General features: G+C 47.8%; 1 protein-coding gene across 4 annotated transcripts in view; it reads right to left on the reverse strand.

The window, feature by feature from the left end:
• SAE1 (SUMO1 activating enzyme subunit 1) overlaps positions 1-23,082 on the reverse strand; it is an 86,779-nt gene that overhangs the window by 1,769 nt on the left and 61,928 nt on the right. For 3 of the 4 annotated variants that reach the window (XM_031659120.1, XM_031659123.1, XM_031659122.1), the window contains 2 exons: positions 8,315-8,459; positions 4,758-4,827 (listed from right to left, as the gene is read on the reverse strand). In XM_031659120.1, the coding sequence (XP_031514980.1) occupies positions 4,758-4,827; positions 8,315-8,459 (215 nt within the window). The remainder of the gene's footprint in view (positions 1-4,757; positions 4,828-8,314; positions 8,460-23,082) is intronic. The other variant, XM_031659121.1, reaches the window with a different exon arrangement.

Raw genomic sequence — 23,082 nt, forward strand, 5'->3', positions numbered from 1 at the left:
CCAGGTATGATGATGCGTGCCCAAGGTGCCAGCTATTCGGGAGGCTGAGGTGGGAGGATCGCTTGAGCCTGGGAGATTGAGGCTGCAGTGAGCTGTAATAGAGTCACTATACTCCAGCCTGGGTAACAGAGTGAGACCCTGTCTCCAAAAAAAAAACAAAACCACACACACACACACAAAACACCTTAAGACTAAAGCAATGACTAACACTGTGTTGTACCACCACTGGGCAACAGCAGAAATAATTATTCATGACTATTCAACTCAGAAAGGTGGCAGTTCTTAGGCTGTGGCCTTGATCACCTAAGGGGACACATTTAATCAAGGAGCACACTGATCCAGAAGGAGGATCTTCCATGAGGACATAAAATCGCTAGGCTTCCAAAGGGGGTCAGGGCTGGGATCCAGAGGGTCTGGACAATGCTATTTAGAATGGTGATTATCTTGTGGGGTTACCAGACAGAGCACTTTAAAAGACAAGAACAGGGCTGGGCTTAATGGCTCACACCTGTAATCCCAGCACTTTGGGAGGCCGAGGCAGGAGAATCACTTGAGCCCAGGAGTTCGAGACCAGCCTGGGCAACATGGCAAAACCCAGTATCTACAAAAGACCTGTCTTTTGAGGTAGGGTCAGCCCCTGAAACAACATACTGACTCTTATGAGAAAGGGTTTACAATTGTCCACAAATTTTCAAACAGGTGCTTAATCTGGAAAGGACTGAAATTTCACCACAAGCCACCATTTAAAGAGAAGGACATCACCTAGGCAAGCTGCCAGGAGCACCGTCCCATCATTCATGAGGAAGGTGGCGCTACACATCCTGAACTGCTCCTCCTCAAACTCAGCACCAAACCCTTTTCATTTCCTCATCCATAAAATGGGGACAATCACATCTACTATATACAAATAGTGTTATCCAGCCATTTTTCCAGGGAAATTTTATTTATTTAAAAATGTTTTGGCCGGGCGCGGTGGCTCAAGCCTATAATCCCAGCACTTTGGGAGGCCGAGACGGGCGGATCACGAGGTCAGGAGATCGAGACCATCCTGGCTAACACAGTGAAACCCCGTCTCTACTAAAAAATACAAAAACATAGCCAGGCGAGGTGGCGAGCGCCTGTAGTCCCAGCTACTCGGGAGGCTGAGGCAGGAGAATGGCGTAAACCCGGGAGGCGGAGCTTGCAGTGAGCTGAGATCCGGCCACTGCACTCCAGCCTGGGCGACAGCGCGAGACTCCATCTCAAAAAAAAAAAAAAAAAAAAAAGATGTTTTTAATTTTAATTTTTTGAGACAGGATCTTGTTCTGCTGCCCAGGTGGGAGGCACATTCTCGGCTTACTGCAACCTCCATCTCCCCAGCTCCCACACAGACCCTCCTACCACCTCCCAAGTAGCTGGGACTTTTGTAGACATGAGGTCTCCCCATGTTGCCCAAGCTGGTCTTGAACTCCTAGGTTCAAGTAATCCTCCCAAAGTGCTGGAATTACAGGCTTGAGCTACTGCACCCAGTCAAGGGAAAATTTATTCAGCATCTACTTTATGCCAGGTATTTGGCTAGACATTAAGGATTCTGAGAAGGTCTCTGTCCACATGGAGCTTGGATCAGAAAGAAGTTTGCTTCTCTGGGCTCACGTATAAAATAGGCAAATAAAAAGCACCTGCCTGCTAGAGCTTTTGGTGAGAATGAAATGTGACCAGGCTTGTAAAGTGCCTAGCATATAGTAAATTCTCAGTAAGCAGGAGCTGCTATTAGTAGAGGCCAGGAGTCCTTTACCAATACTGGGCATGCCACCAACCCAGCCAGGTGGAAGGGTCCAACAGTCCACAGCTGGAACTCTTAGACCCTCAAACCCAAGATACAGGAGATGGTATGTGTTTTACCAGGAGCCTGGGATGGCTGCTGCTTTCACTATCACCTCTCTTACCATAGACAGGGAGACCTGCCGTGGACGGTGGGGATGGAGAGAAAGGAAAACTGCTATAAAGCTAAGGAAGTAGACATGGATATAAAATAGGGTATCTAGAAGGATATAAGGAAAGACGCAAAAGATGATTCCAAGGGAGTAGACTTGCGCTTGCCCCCATCTCCTAGTGTAAGCTTTCCATAGGTGCTCAGACAGTGTCTCAGGAGAGAAAGGCGAGTCTGAGGCCCTTGGACTGTAGGCCCTGCCTGCCAGCTGGCTGAAGGCTGACCTGTGATAAGTATGAAGGAGTACTGGGGATGAGAGCAGGGTATGGGGTGAACATGGGGCAAAAGGTAAAGTGCTTCCCAAGCAAGATGGGGTAGGAGGAGATTCCAAACACACCCAGCAACCAAGAATGCAGAGTACTCTGGCTATCTGGGATAAACAGAAACAAGATGCTGGGCACCAGCTGTCTCCAGCAGGCAGGAAGGAGGGGGCTGTGTGAGGATGGGGATGTGAGAAGCTACCACTAACAATGGGGTCAAGGCTACCTGCCCCAACCTCCAGTCTCCATCCCACATGAAAAATTTAGGGGGAGCCCCCCAACGGGATGTACAGAAGTGAGGCTGATGGTGCGAGGGCAGCTGCCCAGGGGTCCATGCAGTCTCTACATGACGGTGCCGTTGAAGGCAACACCTGACACATGACTGCCACGTGGTGAAGAGGACAGGCTCAGCAACCAGAGTGCCTGGGCCCAAATCCTGGCACCACACTAGCCTGGGCAAGCAACTTCTTTCCTGCACTTTAGTTCCTCTTTTATAAACCAGGGATCACAGGAGTTCCTACCTCATAGGGCCAGTGGGAGATGAAATGAGTACCCACGTAAAAAACACTGTCTTTGTGTGGCAGACAGTGGGCTTTCAGCAAGTCTTGTCTATTATTATTGGTGGTGTCATCACTTTAGGCTACAAAAATATGTACATTCCCATTCACCACTTAGAACGTTCCCATTGCTGCACTCTTTCCTGCAGTTTGTCTACAGGGAGCCTCAGAATACTGCTCAAATAGTTCTCTGGGTGGCCATTACCCTCTTCTCAGATTGGGCATATAAACTGTAATTTTCACATCACTCTGGGTTACGTATAAAACTGAGCAAGGAAAGAGGTATGGCCATTGCACACTTTTCTTCCCCCTTCAAATATCTCCTCAGTGCCCATCATAGAAGAAAGTTAGATTGATCAAAGGAAGAATTTAGACCAGAGAGAAGGATCAGAAAAGAATAGACCAAAAAAAAAAAAAAAAAAAAGCCATAGGAAAATGGTGTGACTAACAAATTGAGTCAAATGTCTCCAGAATTTACAGACCCCACGACAAAGTGTTAAGGGCTGGGTCTCCAAATTGTCCTCCTAAGTTCAAACTTGACATGTACATGGACATGGCCAATTATTTAACCAGGCATGACTCTGCTCCACAAGAAAGAAGGAAAAAGCCTCACTGGAGTCCACTAAGGCAGCCAAGAACCTGCAGAAGGCAAACTTAACATCTTTGGGCAACTAGGAAAGTCCGCAAAGAATGTACAATATGTTTGGGGGTATGGGATAGTTTTAGCACCCAAATGTTCCAGAAGACCCTCAAAAGGCTGTGCTAGTTACTGGCTATGTGACCCTGTATGAAATGCTTCCCTTCTGAGAGAGACACTAACACCTACCTAACAGGGTCACGGGTCATCCTGTACAGAGCCTTGAGGGGCTCCTGGTGTGTTCATGGGGACACAGACATCGATTTCTCTGCAAATACCTACAGTGTGTGGATTAAAAAGAGGGAGGCTTGGCCGGGTGTGGTGGCTCACACCTGTATTCCCAGCACTTTGGGAGGCCAAGGTGGGGCGGATCCAGTCAGGGTGAGACCATCCTGGCTAACGATATTCCCATCTCTACTAAAAATACAAAAATAGGCTGGGGTGGTGAGACTGTAGTCCCAGCTACTCAGGAGGGCTAAAAGGCAGGAGAATGGCATGAACCGGAGCCAGAGCTTGCAGTGAGCTGAGATCATGCTACTTCACTCCAGCCTGGTGACAGTGAGAGACCTCTGTCTCAAAAAAAAAAAAAGGGAGGCACAGTGCCATGGTGATGAATGGAGATAAACTGTACAGAGGTTAAGAGCACAGGTTAGGCTGCAGTGCAGGTGAAGCAAGCAGTAATCCCAGCACTTTGGGAGGCTGGTGAGGCTCCACCCGAGGTCAGAGTCCGAGACTATCCTGGCTAACACAGTGAAACCCGTCTCTACTAAAAATACAAAAACTTAGCCGGGTGGTGGCGGAGTGCCTGTAGTCCCAGCTTCTTTCGGGAGAGGCTGAGGCAGGAGATAAAGTAAACCGGGAGGTGGAGCTTGCAGTGAGCTGAATCCGGCCACTGCACTCAGTCCTAGGCTGACAGGCGGAGACTCCGTTTAAAAAAAAAAGCACAGGTTCTGGAGCCCCTTTCATGGGCCCCAGTGTCTTCCTCTTAAGTGGGGATCATGATAGTACTCACTATAAGAGCCATGAGAAGCAGAATCCCTGACCAAAACAACAGGCACTGGATAACTAACACAGTTAGGGGAGAGCAGATCACACCTTCGAGGCACTATGGCCAACTGTGCGCTGAGCACAGAGCTGGCACTCCAAGGTCATTTGCTGAACGGCCACCTGGATGGGCCAGAGAAAATGGGATGAGGTGGAAATGGGTAGGGCATGAAACAAAGATGAATGGGGTAAGAGAAACCAGGCAGCTGTCTAAGACAGTTTCCATTCTCTCTGTCAGCACATATACAAAGTCATGGTTAACTATTTTCTGCTCCATAGTGATGTTTTACCTTCACAATTTCCTGTGCCAAAATCCCTCCAACCACCGCACACACTGGGGCCATCTCGGAGAAGCAGTAACTAAAAGAGAAGGAAGACAAGGAAAATGGAGCACTGGGAACAGAACTGTGACCATGACATCTGGAGAATAAAAACAACTCTCCTGAATAAAAACAACTTCTAGCAGGAGGGCCAGATTCAGACAGCAGTGTTAATGCTGGCATCTAGGCATGAAAACGAAATCTGAGCCAGGGGTTCATAAGTGGTTGGAAAAGACCTTTGAACTTTGGCAACCAGAAATTCTTTCACAATACTTTTATTTTTACCTTTATAAGTTAAAGGAAAGACTATATCTGTGCTTCCTATATCTGTCCTAGAGATATCAGATGTTTCAGCCCCTGGTCACATTCTCGCAATTCTCTTCTTACCCATAATGGGCAGTGGGTTCTATATGCTATTCCCAGACAAATGTCAGGGAGCAGGCCTGTGTTAACATGTAGGAGGCAAGGGAAATTTGAGGCCTGAAATTAAAGTATGAGGGCAGAAAGAGTCTTCACAACCCACATAGAAACCAGCCCTTCTGGGCCAGGATGGGGCATCCAGAGGACAAATTTTAGATGACACAGTCACCTGCCCCTCCAAGTCACCCATCCTAGTGAGCAAATCACTTTATTCCACCACTTCCCCAAAGGAAGTGTGCTCTGCCAGCTCCTACTCCTGAACACAATGGCGTGTGCTCACCAAGCAAACTGGAACACAGACAAGTGAAAGGGAAAGCCTCCCTACAGAACACTACCTCCAGTCTCCCCAGTTTGGTGCATATCCTTCTAGACATTTTTTTTTTGGAGACGGAGTCTCGCTCTGTCACGCAGGCTGGAGTGCAGTGGTGCAATCTCAGCTCACTGCAAGCACCGCCTCCCGGGTTCATGCCACTCTCCAGACTCAGCCTCCCGAGTAGCTGGGACTACAGGCGCCTGCTACCACACCCGGCTAATTTTTGAATTTTTAGTAGAGACGGGGTTTCACCATGTTGGCCAGGCTGGTCTCGATCTCTTGACCTCATGATCCGCCTGCCTCAACCTCCCAAAGTGCTGGGATGACAGGTGTGAGCCACCACACCCAGCCCCTTCTAGACGTTTTAAAAAGTGCACAATCTAAATGGATATAATTAGGCCAGGCTTGGTGGCTGATGCCTGTAATCCCAGCACTTTGGGAGGTCGAGGCAGGTGGATCACAAGGTCAAGAGATCGAGACCATCCTGGCCCACATGGTGAAACCCCGTCTCTAATAAAAATACAAAAATTATGTTGACGTGGTGGGGTGCGCCTGTAGTCCCAGCTACTCAGGAGGTTGAGGCAGGGGAATTGCTTGAACCTGGGAGGCGTAGGTTGCAGTGAGCTGAGATTGCACAACTACACTCCAGCCTGGTGACAGAGCAAGACTGTCTCAAAAAATAAATAAATAGGTATAATTTTAAACCCAAATATTATCAACTATTACTTGTTCTGTTCCATAACCTATTGAGGGACATTTAAGCTGTTCAACACTGTAATCATACGTCTTGACAACAACACAGGTGTTGAAATAATTCCTTAAGGCAAATTTCTAAATATGTGTGTGTATATGTGTGTGTGTGTGTGTATATATATATAGACTACAAGCACCAGTCATCAATACCCAGTTAATTTTTCTATTTTTTGTAGAGACAGGGTTTCACCACATCCTCAAGGTTGGCCTCAAACTCCTAAGCTCAAAGCAATTTGCCAGCCTCAGCCTCCCAAAATGCTGGGATTATAGGTTTGAGCCACTGCACCAGGACAATCATGGCTTATTGGGTCAGGGAACCGCAGGTGCTTCAAAGACCACTGCTGGCCCTAAATGGAGTGGGGTTTGCTGTTGCCTACCTGAAGTTCCCAGCAGGAAGGGAAGAAAGGAGGGACTAGGGACTCTGGCAGACCTTACTGTTGATAAGAAATCAAGGTAGCATGTTGTTGCTAGAGCAAGCACTGTGATGATACCTGGGGTGGGATGTGGGTTGGCTACTTACTACCTGATGCCTAGTACATAATAGCTGCTCAGTAAACTGTAGCCATCATTACTGCTACAAGCTGGAGGCACTGCAAAGCCGAGTTTAGGAAGCCCTTCAAGACATGGAAAGGGAATTAGGGTGAATGCATGATCCCAGAGCTGCTTGAAGGAGATTATGGATGGAGCGTGTGGTGGCTCACGCCTGTAATCTCAGCACTTTGGGACACCAAGGTGGGCGGATCATCTGAGGTCAGGAGTTCGAGACCTGCATGGCCAACATGGAAAACCCCATCTCTACTAAAAATACAAAAAAAATTAGCTGGGCATGGTGGCGGGCACCTGTAATCCCAGCTACTCAAAAGGCTGAGTCAGGAAAATTGCTTGGACCTGAGAGGCAGAGGTTACAGTGAGCCGAGATTGTGTCATTGCACGCCAGCCTGGGCGACAAGAGTCAAACTGTCTCGAAGAAAAAAAAAAAAAAAAAGGAGATTGTGACCTAGTCACCATCTGGTCTTCTCCAATCAAATCCTAAGCCTGTTTATGAGAGCAAAGAGGCGGTCACATAAGGTGAAAGCATGCAGTGTCCAAGTGAGAGGATGCTGGGAACATGGGTGGTTGTGCTGCTGGGGGTATAAATTGATAGGATACCAATGGGGGCAAAGTGGCAATGCCGACCAAATGATAAATTACATCCTTCTGACCCATCAACTCCCTTCCTCCTAATTATCCTGCAGTTATACCTGCACACGTACAACACAAGGTCACACACTACAGTGTTACACAGTTAGAAAAGCCTGTAATCTTTGCCACGGGTCAGGCGCGGTGGCTCACGCCTGTAATCCCAGCACTTTGGAGGCCGAGGCGGGCAGATCACGAGGTCAGGAGATCGAGACCATCCTGGCTAACATGGTGAAACCCCGTCTCTACTAAAAATACAAAATATTAGCCGGGCGTGGTGGCGGGCTCCTGTAGTCCCAGCTACTCGGGAGGCTGAGGCAGGAGAATGGTGTGAACCCGGGAGCCAGAGCTTGCAGTGAACGGAGATTGCGCCACTGTACTCCAGCCTGGGCGACAGAGCAAGACTCTGTCTCAAAACAAAACAAAACAAAACAGAAAAGCCAAAACACAACGTGAGTGAGCAGGCAACTGGTTTAATAAACTCCATCGCTTCACACACTGGAATACTGAGGAGCTGTGGAAAGGAGGGAGCAAACTATATACTGATCTGGAGATGTCATCAAGAAATAACAAGATCACGTAAAGTGAAAAAAGGTAGAGAATAGTGTTTACAGATCTTATATTGCCTTGAATTTTGAATGTGCATATAAGATACTTATTGTAAAAATCAGAATCTGCCCCCTCTTTTTTTTTATATATTGCTATTCTAGTGAAGAGGCAGAAGTCGACAGGAGCTAGCAGAATGTGGCAGGGGGCTCTCTGCAGGGCTTTGGGTCTAATAAAAGAGCTCCTCAAATTAAGGCAAATCCTGAAAACAAACTTCATCTGTCCAGACTAAACAGTGATAAATACTGAGACCAACCTGACAAAGTCCTCAGGAAGCAGGTCAGGACTAATACCCAGTGAGTCAAGCACATCATTTCGTATCTGGAGCAACAACTCGGAATCTTCCTCATATGTATCAGAACTGGGATCTCGTCCTTTATCTGTACGGAACTTTAGGAGCACTGGGAAAAAGAAAAAGAAGGCAGGTTATAAAGTCGTTTTTTTTTTTTTTTTTTTTTTTGGAGATGGAGGCTCACACTGTCGCCCAGGCTGGAGCGCAATAGCACGATCTTGGCTCACTGCAACCTCTGCCTCCCGGGTTCAAGCGATTCTTCTGCCTCAGCCTCCTGAGTAGCTGGGACTACAGGCACATACCACCATGCCCCGCTAATTTTTGCATATTTAGCAGAGATGGGGTTTCACCATGTTGGTCAGGCTAGTCTCAAACTCCTGACCTCGTGATCTGCCCGCCTCAGCCTCCCAAAGTGCTGGGATTATAGGCGTGAGCCACTGCACCTGGCCACCTTTTTAATTTATTCAACAAACATAGTCAGAGAGGCAATCCAACAATTGTAAACGCAATTTACCTTACTGTGAAAAGTGCTGTGATAGTATAATAGGGGGTCTGACACCCTCTGTAGAGTGGTATTAGGAAGGCTTCCCTGAGGAAACAACAATTCAATGATGTATGAGTTTGAAAGGGGCAGAAAGCAGTGGAAGCTTCCAGTAGAGGAAAAAGGCTCTATTAACACCTGGAAGAGCCAGGTGTGGTGGCTCACAGCTGTAATCCCAGCACTGTGGGAGGCTGAGGCAGGTGGATCACGAGGTCAGGAGTTTGAGACCAGCCTGGTCAACATAGTGAAACCCCATCTCTACTAAAAATACAAAAATTAGCCAGGCGTGGTGGCACACACCTGTACTCCCAGCTACTCGGGAGACTGAGGCAAGAGAATCACTTGAACCCAGGAGGCAGAAGTTGCTGTGAACCAAGATTGTGCCACTGCACTCCAGCCCGGTGAGAGTAAGACTCTGTCTCAAAAAAGTAAAATTAAAAAAAAAAAAAGCTGGGCGCGGTGGCTCACGCCTGTAATCCCAGCACTTTGGGAGGCTGAGGTGGGAGGATTACCTGAGATCAGGAGTTCAAGACCAGCCTAGTCAACATGGTGAAACCCTGTCTCTACCAAAAATACAAAAATTAGCCAGGCACCTGTAATCCCAGCTACTTGGGAGGCTGAGGCAGGAGAATCACTTGAACCCAGGAGGCAGAGGTTGCAGTGAGCCGAGATCGTGCCACTGCACTCCAGCCTGAGCAACAGAGTGAGACTCCATCTCAAACAAAAAAAGGCCCAGAAGAGGCCGAGTGTGGTGGCACACATCTGCAATCCCAACACTTTGGGGGGCCGAGGCGTGAGGATCGCTTGAGCCCAGGAGTTTGAGACCACCCTGGGCAACATAGTGAGACCTCACTGCTACTAAAAAAAAAAAAAAAAAAAAAAAAATTTAGCCAGGTATGGTGGTGCCTATAGTACCAGTTACTCAGGAGGCCAAGGCAGAAGATCACTTGAGCCCAGAAGGTCAAGGCTGTATGAGCAGAGATCTCATCACTGCACTCCAGCCTGGGTGACAGAATGAGACCCTATCAAAAAAAAAAAAAGAAAGAAAAAAAGGAAAAGAAAAGGAAAAAGGGAAGGGAGAAGGGAAGGGGAAGGGGAAAGGAAAGGGGAAGGGAAAGGGAAAGGGGAAGGGGAAGAGGAAGGGGAAGGGGAAGGGGAAGGGGAAGGGGAAGGGAAAGGGGAAGGGACCCAGAAGAGAGATGATAAGGAGTGGGAGGTATGCATTCTAGGCAGGACCAGTTCAAAGGCTGCTTTAGCCAGAAAGGCCAGACAAATACTTAGACCCATCAAACAGGCACGTCATTACAAACAAAACCTCCTTTACTATGAAAACTACCTCAATCCCCATAAACAGATGTTTAATTTTGGTTGTGAACCAGAGGAAAGGTTCAGATGATGGCTGTGAGTCAGAACTATTGTGTAGGAAGACCCCAGTAAGGCTAGAACTTTTATCCCAAACAAAGACAAATAGGAGCAAAAGACTGATTAGGCTGGGTGCAGTGGCTCATGCCTGTAATTCAAGCATTTTGGGAGGCCGAGGCGGGTGGATCTTCTGAGGTCAAGAGTTTGAGACCAGCCTGGTCAACATGGTGAAACCCTGTCTCTACTAAAAATACAACAAATTAGCCAGGCGTGGTGGCAGGCACCTGTAATCTCAGCTACTCAGGAGACTGAGGCAGGAGAATCGCTTGAACCCAGGAGGCAGAGGTTGTAGTGAGCCAAGATCACGCCACTGCACTCCAGCCTGAGCGACAGAGTGAGATCTCATCTCAGAAAAAAAAAAAACAAAAAAACAAACAAAAAAACACTGGCCAGGTATGGTGGCTCACGTCTGCAATCCCAGCACTTTCGGAGGCTGAGGCGGGCAGATCATGAGGTCAGAGGTTCGAGACCAGCCTGGCCAACATGGTGAAATACTGTCTCTACTAAAAAAATACATAAATTAGCCGGGCATGGTGGCGCACACCTATAGTCCCAGGTACTTGGGAGGATGAGGCAGTAAAATCACTTGAACCTGGAAGGAGGTTGCAATGAGCCGAGATCGTGCCACTGCACTCTGCCTGTGTGATAGAGCAAAACTCCATCTCAAAAAAAAAGACAAAAAAAGACTGATTAACATACCAACACCTTCTAACTGCCCACTACACCTTGTCCACAGGTAACGTGCCTGTGGGTGGGCAGGCATTCTTTCTCCCTACATGCTGCCCAAGGAAAGGGCACAGCCAGTCTCAAGCTTTATCTCTAAGGACAATACTCCTCCCACATCACACAGGATATTTCAGAACAGACATAGAGACATGGATCAGCTTCTAGGCCCACGCCCTGAGTGCGCTGGGACCATATTTCACACCTGGAGACGGGGCTTTACAGTTTGCCAGTTCTTTCATTGATGTCTCTTCCGTATATGTTGACTGAAAAAGTAGACTTATTCAGCAAATTATACTCTCTACCAGGACAAGGGGTTCCTACATAAAAGTTAAGGTAAATTGAAAACTACCAGGAGTTGCTGTGAGGCTCTTTAAAAATGCAAGTATTTGGGCCAGGCACGGTGGCTCACACCTGTAATCCCAGCACTTTGGGAGGCCGAGACAGGCAGATCACGAGGTCGGAGATTGAGACCATCCTGGCTAACACGGTGAAACCCCGTCTCTACTGAAAACACAAAAAAATTAGCCGGGCGTGGTGGCGGGCGCCTGTAGTCCCAGCTACTCGGGAGGCTGAGGCAGGAGAATGGCGTGAACCCAGAAGGCGGAGCTTGCAGTGAGCCGAGATCAACTGGGTGACAGAGCGAGACACTGTCTCAAAAAAATAAAAAATAAAAAAAAAGCAAGTATTGGGTACCCACCCCAGACTGAAGCATCAGAGTCACACTTTTTAAAGACCAAATAGTTTTGATAATGAGCAGCCTATGTTGAGGACCATTCTCTAAGTAGAAGTCACTCCACCAGCCTGGCCAAACATTTACTTTGTGCCAGAGAGACCTGGGTGCTAAAGGTCCAATGTCGAGTGAGTGAATCTTGGTCTCTGCAACTGTGAAGGCAATGGGTGGGAGAACAACTGAGGAGGACAGAGTTTTAGAAGCTACAACAGGTGGCTCCACTGAAGCCTGGGAGAAGTTCAGAAATGGGTTATAAAGTGTTCCAAGAAGACCTCAAATCACAGATGCCCAGGTTAAAAAAAAAAGACACACCCTGCTTCTGCACTATGCTTTTCTCAGTGCCAATGTCAAAGGCCCCTGGCCTGTATTTCTCTGGTAACTTTCAGGTGTCCAGTATAGATGGGGCTCTGCACATCAGAGCAGAAGTAATTTCTTTTTTTCTTTTTTTTGTTTTTTGAGACAGTCTCATTGTCTGTTGCACTCCAGTCTGTTGCCCAGACTGGAGTGCAATGGCACGATCTTGGCTCACTGCAACCTCTGCCTCCCGGGTTCAAGCCATTCTCCTGCCTCAACCTCCCGAGTAGCTGGGATTACAGATGCCTGCAGCCCCACCCAGCTAATTTTTTGTATTTTTGGTAGAGACGGGGTTTCACTAAAAATACATAAATTCCTGGTCTCAAACTCCTGACCTCAGGTGATCCTCCTGCCTTGGCCTCCCAAAGTGCTGGAACTACAGGCATGAGCCACTGCACCCGGCTGGTAATTTCTTTTTAAAAAAAGGAAAGAAGCCAGGCGCGGTGGCTCACGCTTGTAATCCCAGCACTTTGGGGGGCCGAGGCAGGCGGATCACAAGGTCAGGAGATCGAGACCATCCTGGACAACATGGTGAAATGCCGTCTCTACTGAAAATACAAAAAAAAAAAAAAAAAAAAAAAATTAGCCGGGTGTGGTGGTGGATGCCTGTAGTCCCAGCTACTCGGGAGGCTGAGGCAGGAGAATGGTGTGAATCCAGGAGGCGGAGCTTGCAGTGAGCCAAGATTGCACCACTGCACTTCATCCTGGGAAAGAAAAGAAAAAAGCTCCAGAAAACCCATGGACTCTGAATACTGTTTACTTTCTGAGAATGTTACTCTCTTCTCTTTTTCAAGAACACAGCTTCTGCAACCCTCAATGCTACCTCAACACTTGGTAGCCAACTGAAAGCTATGACAATTGGCCAGGCACAGTGGCTCATGCCTGTAATCCCAGCACTTTGGGAGGCTGAGGCAGGTGGATCACCTGAGGTCAGGAGTTCAAGACCAGCCTGACCAACATGGTGAAACCCCATCTCTACTAAAAATACCAAAACAATTAGTCGGGCATGGTGGCGGGTGCCTGAAATCTATTACTCGGGAGGCTAAGGCAGGAGAATCTCTCGAACCCAGGAGGTGGAGGTTGCAGTGAGCCGATATTGTGCCACTGCCTGAGTGACAAGAGCGAAACTCTGTCTCAAAAAAAAGCTGTAAGGCTGTGACCATCTGGATGCCAGAGAGCACTGATCTGCTACCACCCAAGACTTCTAATTTTGTAGATGTGCTGCTGGTACTCCGATTGTAGTAAATAAATAAATGCAACTGAGTAACCATTTGGGGGCAGGGTAGAGAAATGACTGCAGAAGTGGAAAGTACTGCCTGTTTGGACCAAGCCTCTTTTCCAAAAATGTCCCATAAAATAAAGGAGACCAAGGCGGGTGGATCACAAAGTCAGGAGTTCAAGACCAGCCTAGCCAAGATGGTAAAACCCTATCTCTATTAAAAATACAAAAATTAGCTGGGTGTGGTAGCAGGCGCTTGTAATCCCAGCTACTGGGGAGGCTGAGGCAAGAGAATTGCTTGAACCTAGGTGGCAGAGTTTATGGTGAGCCGATATCGTGCCACTGCACTCCAACCTGGGTGACGGAGTGAGACTCTTGTCTCAAAAAAACAAAAAACAAAAAACAAAAAAAACAAACAAAAAAAACCAAATTAAGTAAATAAATGAATAAAAATAAAGAATCCAGCCATCTGTTAGTATAGCCAAAGCAGAGGATATTACATCAAACGTCGAATGCTAGTCCTGTCAATCACTCTTGAGAGAACAGGGCAACAAGACCCAGAATGGGTATCAACACTGCCTGAGCAGATGGAGGCGATGCTGAGCACGGGTTGCTCATAGGGCATAGTCTGAGGCCCTGCAGCAGTCACGTGGCAACTGAGGCTGCCTGCTTTCCAGGTGCAAGGTGGTGGACAGTGGCAGGAGTCCTGTGCTAGATGGCTCTTCTTATTTCTGTGTCACTGGGACAGAAGCACCAACTGTCACATGGGACCAACAAGAGGTGATTTTTTTTCAGCTGTTACCACAAAGCTTTTCATCTTTTGGTTTGAAAACATAGCTGTGGGAGTACCAAAGCCCAAAGCGTTATAGTGCCTACTATGTGCCAGACACCATACTAAACATTTCACATGCATTAGCACTCATGGAATCTTCACAATAACCTGGGGTAATTATTATCACCCTTCCTACTGGTTTTATTGTTGTTGTTTTGAGACAGAGTCTCGCTCTGTCGCCTAGGCTAGATTGCAGTGGCATGATCTCAGCTCACTGCAACCTCTGTCTCCTGGGTTCGAGTGACTCTCCTGCCTCGGGCTCCCCAGTAGCTGGGACTATAGGCACCCACAGCCATGGCCAGATAACTTCTGTATTTTTAGTAGTGACAGGGCTTCACTATGTTAAACTTCTGACTTTAAGTGATCCTTCTGCCTCAGCCTCCCAAAGTGCTAGGATTATAGGCATGACCCACTACGCCCGGCCTACCCTTCCCACTTTGCAGATCAGGAAACTGAAGTTCAGAAACATTAAACGACTTGGTCACTGTAACTCCCAAGTACTGGAGCAGAAATGTAAACTCAAATCTAGCTTCAGAAATTGTACTTCTTAACCCTAATGGAATCCAAAAGAAACTGCAGGTCCATACGGGGACACAGCACCTAGGATTCCAAGTGGTCTGGTTCTTTGCTACCCACCTCAGGGGATCCCCCATTTGATCATGTTTTTGTCAAATGCATTTTTCCAGATGGGTCTTGCCTCTGTTAATTTCAAGCTGTAAGTTCAGTGGGTGAGAAGTGGGGATGGAGGTCATACAAAACCTTGCCCATCAATCTTGAGAGAGTAAGACCAGGAATAAATAGGATGGCATTAAGAGCAGGAGCAAAGGCAGCGGCAGCTGGCCCTGCTGTTTCTCTGGGCCCCTTGCCTGTTCCTGGTGCAGTTCGGCTGGACGAGGGCCGGCAGGCTGGCACCGTCCACATACCTCGCTGACCACATCTGAAGTCCTTGCAGGGCCTCTGGGAAGGGGGCCAATCAGTCCAGCCACTTATTTGCAGCAAAACAAACAGAAGCTGTCTTTTTTCACTCTTTCTCGAAGGTCAGACTCCAGTTAGCAGCAGTGGAGGGGGGCAGGAAGAAACCCTTGTTTTTGACAGGCAGCAGCCTCAGAACTGACCCTAGCCCCTGACAAGTTCTTGCTTATTAAATTCTCCTCTTTGTTCTGCTTTATGCCCCGCCCGAAGAGCCAGCGCACACACATACCACTGTTGACTCTGCATTTCTGAAGAGCACCTCCCACCAGTTTACACATTATAAAACTGTTCCGTTAAGATCAAACACTGTCAGGGATAAAGAGCTGCTTCACCAAAAGATGACTCATCAAATCGTATCAAAACACTGCACAAAATTAGAGTTCCAAACTTGATTAACTTCATCTGAACCTTTTAATTAACTCAGGTTGCTGAAGTCTGGGGGGATGACATTCATCGCTGGAGATGATGGGCTAGTGTCTGGGCTTAGGTTCAGGACTTGCCCATGTAATGGAAAAGGCCAACTTTGGAAAAGAGAAACCAAGCACAGTTTCACATATTTAAAAGAAAAAACTGTGGATATGTGGATATACTACCACCTTTACAAAATAATGTAAGCACTCAAATTCAAATTTAATCTCAGTTCATAACATCAGGTTAGAGCTATAACAGGAATCTGGACAGCAACATTATTAATCACTGTTTTTTTTTTTTTTTTTTGGGAGGCGGTGTTTCACCGTGTTAGCCAGGATGGTCTCGATCTCCTGACCTCGTGATCCACCCGTCTCGGCCTCCCAAAGTGCTGGGATTATAGGCTTGAGCCACCGCGCCCGGCCAATCACTGTTTGTTACATAAACTATTACATTTAACTATTATGCCTAAATTTATTCACCAAGGCTACTGAATAAACCACTATTTTAATAGGAAGACAATGAAGTCACTGTCACAAATTAGCCCCTAATTGCTGGCCCCCAACACAGTTTCAATTGTGGGGGGTAGGGGAGCTGAATCTATATCAAAACTTCATTTACCTGAGAAAGGCCTAAAGTTTTTCGGTGCCAGATACCTCAGCCCCAATTCTCTGGCTCCCTGCGGCTGAACACAGACTCCTCCTCAGGGTTGGCTTTTTTTTTTTTTTTTAAGACAGAGTCTCTTGCTCTGTCACCCAGGCTGGAGTGCAGTGGCGCAATCTTTGCTCACTGCAACCTCTGCCTCCCGGGTCCCAGCGATTCTACTGCCTCAGCCTCCTGAGTAGCTGGGATTACAGGTGCCCACCACCACGCCTGGCTAATTTTTGTATATATATATATTTTTTTACTAGAGATGGGGTTTCACCATGTTGGCCAGGCTGGTCTCAAACTCCTGACCTCGTGATCTACCTGTCTCAGCCTCCCAAAGTGCTGGGATTACAGGCGTGAGCCACTGTGCCCGGCTCCAGGGTTGGCTCACTTTATGGAGAGTTGCTATCTCTGGAAACAGCCTGGTAATCTGCTCCACTCCCAGGTGACATAAATTTCCAGAAAAAAAAATGCACAGTATGGTAGTCCTCTTATCCAACAGCCTACTTCCTAAGGCAAAGCCCTGGGCCTGACATTCAGTCAATTGTTCATTCAATAAATATACACTGAGCAATGACTGTGCCAGGTGCTGGGCTGGGCAGGCAAGGGCAGAATGATCTGTCCTCTCACAGCATTTCAGAGGGCAATCAACAAAAACTACACAGGAGATAACAAAATGTCCTAACTGGAAAAGGGGCTTTGAGAGAGCCTCAGGGGAGTGCAAAGAGGTGCCTTGTCAAGTGACCAGGCCCTCCACAGTTGGCAGAACCACCTCGGTCCTCACAGTCCCTGAATATCTGTCTGTCCTGTCCTCTGCACCTTCTCTCTGCAAAGCCTGTCCCTGGCCTGGAGAGCTTTCCAACTGGAGGGCAGCAGGGAAGAGCACAGCTCTAGACTCCCTATTCTTTCACTTACTGTGACCTTGGGCAAGTGACAAGGACCCTGAGCCTCCTCTGCAAAATGGGAATCCCAAGGGCACTTATGGGGTTTGAAGATTAAATGAACCAATACATGTAAAGCACCCAAGAGTGCCTGGGGCAATATCTTCCAGGTCTGTCACTGCTCTTAAGCAAAGTGCAGAAACCCAGCTCACACTCGCCCTAGAAAAGCTGACACTTGCTGTGGTGACCTGTGCCACACAGTAGCTCATTTAGCTGCATTACCATTAATTCAGCTGTGAGCTCTGGACACAACACTGCCTCAGACCTCCCTGTCTCCTGACATTCACTCCCAGCACCCTGTTTTTCCCTCAGACACTCTTACGCACAGTTTGTGATTTTTTTTTCTTTTTTTTTTTTTTTTGAGACACGGCTTCAGTCTGTCACCCAGGCTAGAGTGAGCGGCACAATCTCAGCTAATTGCAGCCTGGACCTCCTGAACTCAAGTGATCCTCCTGCCTCAGCCTCCCAAATAGCTGGGACTACAGGCATGCACCACCACACCTGGCTCGTTTTTTATTTTTTGTAGAGACGGGGTCTCACCATGTTGCCCAGGCTGGTCTCAAACTCCTGAGCTCAAGTTGTCTACCTGCCTTAGTCTCTGAAAGTGCTGGGATTACAAGCATGAGCCACCACACCCAGCCCAGTTTGTGGTTTTATATTCACCTGTGGAAATGAATTAGTACAAGGATTGGCTTGTCTCCTCCATTAGATTTTTATGCTCTGTGGGGCAGAGGCCATGTCTGTTTGTTCACTACTACTATATATTTGACACCTGGCACAGGGCTTGCTCCATAGCTGGCACTGAAAAAATATGTTACACAGGAAGCCTGTTTGAAGAATAAAGGATAACTAGGGGAGAAGGGCTCATGACAAAGTGACACAGGCCGGGCAATCCAGAGGCCAGGTGCGGTGGCTCACGCCTGTAATCCCAGCACTTTGAGAGGCCAAGGCAAGCAGATCAACTGAGGTCAGGAGTTTGAGATCAGCCTGGACAACATGGTGAAACCCTGTCTCTGCTAAAAACACAAAAACGAGCCAGGTATTGTGGCAGGCACCTGTAGTCCCAGCTACTTGGGAGGCTGAGATACAACAACTGCTTGAACCCTGGAGGCAGAGGCTACGGTGAGCTGAGATTGTGCCACTGCACTCCAGCTGGGTGACAAAGCGAGATCCTGGCTCAGAAAAAAAATAAAGTGACAAGAGCTCCTGGAAATCCAAAGCAGACCTGGTCTGTTACTGACTGAATTGAAAAGTGTTCGAGCTATCTGGGATGGTTCTGTCTCTTAGCAAGTGTTACAAACATGCTACACACGGAATACTCAGCAAGAAAAAAAGGAAACAGCAGCAGCAGGTACACAGGGCACCATGTCTGCCCTTAATAGGGAAACACAATAGGAGTCCCACTTTCACCACTGCATCTGAGGGCTAGGGTGCAGAACAGTCTATAGGTGTGAAGCTCAGAGGAGGGACATAGCTGGGCTGGGGGAGGAGGCAGGGATACTTCATAGAAGCCACCCTGATTCTGGATCTCCTGGCCTCTTACCATTCATGGCATCTTGCCATCTGCTCAGTTTACCTCCACATTACTTTCCTTTGTTTACCTCATTCTGTTTTTCTCTTTAACCCAGAAACTTAAAAGTATGTGTGTGCATGTATATTCATTCATCCATTCTTCAAAAATCACTTCCTGAGCACCTGCTCTCCACCGCTACCCTATGCTAGCTGTGCTGGGGACCCAGAAGCGACCCAGACAGCCCCAGGCCTTGCCCTCACATGTGGAGCTCACAATCTCCAGAGGGCAGGCTCATAAGCCTCTGTCTGTTGCCAAAGCCACATGGTGCTTTCATCTCTTTCTCTAGAAAACTTCACCTCTGGAGCAGCCGCCCCTGAAGACTCACTCTGAAATGCCCCCTTTTTGTGCTCCAAGTCCTGCCCACGCTTTCGTCTTTGCAGTGAAACCCAGTCTATGGCCTCACCAGGCATCAGCTCAGAAAAGGGAAAGAAGCTGTGCCTCGTTATTTGCATCTCACTCTACTGAAGAGATTCCGAGGTGCCGGATGAAAGTTGTTGATGGGGAAAAGGAGCGTGCACTTTCTCAGAAACAAGCTCAAAAACAAGATGCCATTTTTTGCCTACCAAATTAAAGACCAAGATGACTCAACCCAAGCAAGGCTGAGGGACCTCGAGCGGAGGGGAGCACGAACGCTCAGTGAACCATGTAAAAATGTGGTATTAAGGATCCCTATAAAAGGTCCTGACCTTTACCCACTGAATGAATTACCTATAAATGTTCACTGCAGTGTTGTTTACACAGGATGAGCCCCCCTTATCCAAAATGACAGGGAGCAGAAGTGTTTGAATTTTGGGTATTTTCAGACTTTGAAATATTTGCAATGTGCTTACTGATAGAGCACCCCAAATCTAAGAATCTCAAAACCAAAATGCTCCAATGAGCCTTTTTTTTTTTTTTTTTGAGACAGAGTCTCAAAAAAAACCTCCAGTTGCCCAGGCTGGAGTGCAGTGGCAGGATCTCAGCTCACCGCAAGCTCCACCTCCTGGGTTCAAGTGATTCTCCTGCTTCAGCCTCCCTAGTAGCTGGGACTACAGGCACCCACCACTACACCTGGTCAATTTTTGTATTTTTAATAGAGACAGGGTTTCACCATGTTGGTCAGGCTCGTCTTGAACTCCTGACCTCTGGTGATCCACCCACCTCGGCCTCCCAAAGTGCTGGGATTACAGGCATGAGCCACCGCGCCCGGGGCCAATAAGCATTTTTTTGAGTGTTATGTCAGCACTCAAAACATTTCAGATTTTGGGGGCGGAATGCGGTGGCTCATGCCTGTAATCTCAGCACTTTGGGAGGCCGAGGCGAGTGGATCAACTGCGGTCAGGAATTCAAGAGCAGCCTGACCAACGTGGTGAAACCCCGCCTCTACTAAAAATACAAAAACTATATGGGCATGGTGGCGGGCACCTGTAATCCCAGCTACTTGGGAAGCTGAGGCAGGAGAATCACTTGAACCCAGGAGGTGGAGGCTGCAGTGAGCCGAAATCACGCCATTGCACTCCAGCTTGGGCGACAAGAGCAAGACTCTGTCTGAAAAACAAAAAAACAGGGCCGGGCGCGGTGGCTCAAGCCTGTAATCCCAGCACTTTGGGAGGCCGAGACGGGCGGATCACGAGTTCAGGAGATCGAGACCATCCTGGCTAACACGGTGAAACCCCGTCTCTACTAAAATACAAAAAAAAAATTAGCCAGGCGAGGTGGCGAGCGCCTGTACTCCCAGCTACTCCGGAGGCTGAGGCAGGAGAATGGCGTGAACCCTGGAGGTGGAGCTTGCAGTGAGCTGAGATCCGGCCACCGCACTCCAGCCTGGGAAACAGAGCCAGACTCCGTCTCGAAAAACAAAAAAACAGAAACAAAAAAGACTGAACAAGGTAGGTACAACTGTTACCACCCCCATTTTAGTGGTAGGAAAACTGAGGCTTAGGAGAGGTTTATGGTCATGACGGATTTAAAAGTCACCACATTCTTAACCTCTATGTTATAGTGTCACCTCTGGAACAGAGACAAAATAGAAGACATGCCAATTTTTACAAAAATCACTTGAAAATGGATTTGGTGCCCCTAACCTAGAGCCCATCAATTTAGAATAATGTAAACCACCATTTCAGATTAGCCCCAGCCCAATATTCGATTCCTTTCCTTAAAAATGTCAGGCAATTCTGCTGGGCGTGGTGGCTCACACCTGTAAGCACTTTGGGAGGCCGAGACGGGCGGATCACAAGGTCAGGAGATCAAGACCATCCTGGCTAACACGGTGAAATCCCGTCTCTACTAAAATACAAAAAAAATTAGCCAGGCGTGGTGGCGGGCGCCTGTAGTTAGTCCCAGCTACTCGGGAGGCTGAGGCAGGAGAATGGCATGAACCTGGGAGGCAGAGCTTGCAGTGAGCTGAGATTGCACCACTGCACTCCAGCCTGGGTGACAGAGCGAGACTCCGTCTCAAAAAAAAAAAAAAAGTCAGGTGATTCCAGAGCTTGACTCTCACCTTTAAACTGAAACATTCTAACTAGTATGAAAAAACTAGTTTACAAAAAGAAAAAGGAAAAAAAAAAAATCTAAAAGTCACAGGGAAATAATGTGGAAAACAAGTATAAACTTCCACGGGCCCCTAATGCATTGCTTTGCCAACCACACCCTCTGGTCACAGAACTGTTCTGACAGAGCCCTCTACATTCAGAGCCACCCTGCCTGGTCACAAGCAGCAGGGAGAGAGGGTCTTGTCTCCAGCCCAGCACTTGAGCAGCACATGACCTTGACTCTAGGCATCTGCTGCTCTCTGCCAACCCCTCTTGCCGAGGGAACATGGCACAGGACATTCCCGTGACTGTTGTCTGACAGTCAGAGAAAAGATGTGAGGCTTTAAACAAGAATTGCAGCTGGGCCTTGGGGCCTGTGAGCAGCTCAAACACAGGCTACTGCCAAGGGGGTGGGGGAGTGGGGGAGATGTGGGCCTGCAAAGAAAAACAGCAAGGCAGGTTGCTGACAATGTTGCCCATTATTGTAATCTGATCTTGGTGGACCTCAGTTTCCCATCTGCAAAAGTGGAATAAGAAAATGTCACGAGGCGTCTGTGAAGTTCAGACAAAATAATCATCGTAATGGTATTATTACTAATGCTAATAATTAAAATCTGAGCACTTTGTCAGGCAATGCTTAAACACAAGGCCCTGGGGATGACAGTGTGACAGCTCTGGCTCAAGTCTAGACTCTGTAACACTTACAGAGTGTGGTGACCCTGGACAAATGACTTAGCCCTTCCAAGATTCAATTTCCTCATGTCAAAACAGGACAAGACCTGATCTATTAAGGATGTAATGAAGATTTAATATGATCACAATGCATGTAAAGTACATGAACCGGCCAGGCACAGTGGCTCACGCCTGTAATCCCAGCACTTTGGGAGGCCAAGGTGGGTAGATCACCTGAGGTCAAGAGTTCGAGACCAGCCTGGCCAACATGGTGAAACCCCATCTTTACTAAAATACAAAAATTAGCCAGACATGGTGGTGGGCACCTGTAATCCCAGCTACTCAGGAGGCTGAGGCAGGAGAATTGCTTGAACCTGGGAGGCGGAGGTTGCAGTGAGCCAAGATCGCACCACTGCACTCCAGCCTGGGTGACAGAATGAGACTGTTCCCCCCTCCCCCCAAAAAAAGAGAGAGAGACAGGGTATTGCTGTGTTGCCCATGTTGGTCTTGGACTACTGGCCTCAAGCAATCCTCCCACTTTGGCCTCCCAAAGGGCTGGGATTATAAGCATGAGCCACGGCACCCCACCTGTAACCAAGAGCTATTAATTTACAATGTGTGCCAGGCCTTCATCTAATCCTTCCAGTACTGTGTGGCATAGACTTGCTGCTGAACCTCTCTTGCAGACTGAGGAGCAGAGTCGGTGACTAACCAGTTCTGTTCTCTCATGAGCTCTCTGCTGTAAGGCACGGAGTCGCATTTGTGGGTCACCTCTGCCCTTCCCCTCACCTCTCCTGTTTGCAGGGTGGTGCCTTCTTCCTTTCTGAATGACTGTGGTCTGCATTCTCTACCACTGATAAGGCAGTGGTGTGCACACACGCACACACCACACACACACACACACAACTATGCTTTTTTTTCCTTTTCCTTACAAATTATTTTTAAACATCTGTGGTCATGACAACAGCAAATCAACAAGCACTCAGCTGCTGCCCCATTATCGGAACCCATTTCCCTGTGGCTGTCTCCTTCTCAGCAGTTTTTGTCATTACTGGACACCAAAAACCCACTGGGGAAACGTCATACCCAAATAGCGATGGCTGCCTATGGCCTGCTTTGCAAAGGTTACAAGTTCTAAAATAAGAAGTTTCTTCTGAAGAGAACTAATCACCAAATCAAGC

Source organism: Papio anubis, chromosome 20, assembly GCF_008728515.1.
Source record: "Papio anubis isolate 15944 chromosome 20, Panubis1.0, whole genome shotgun sequence".
NCBI lineage: Eukaryota > Metazoa > Chordata > Mammalia > Primates > Cercopithecidae > Papio > Papio anubis.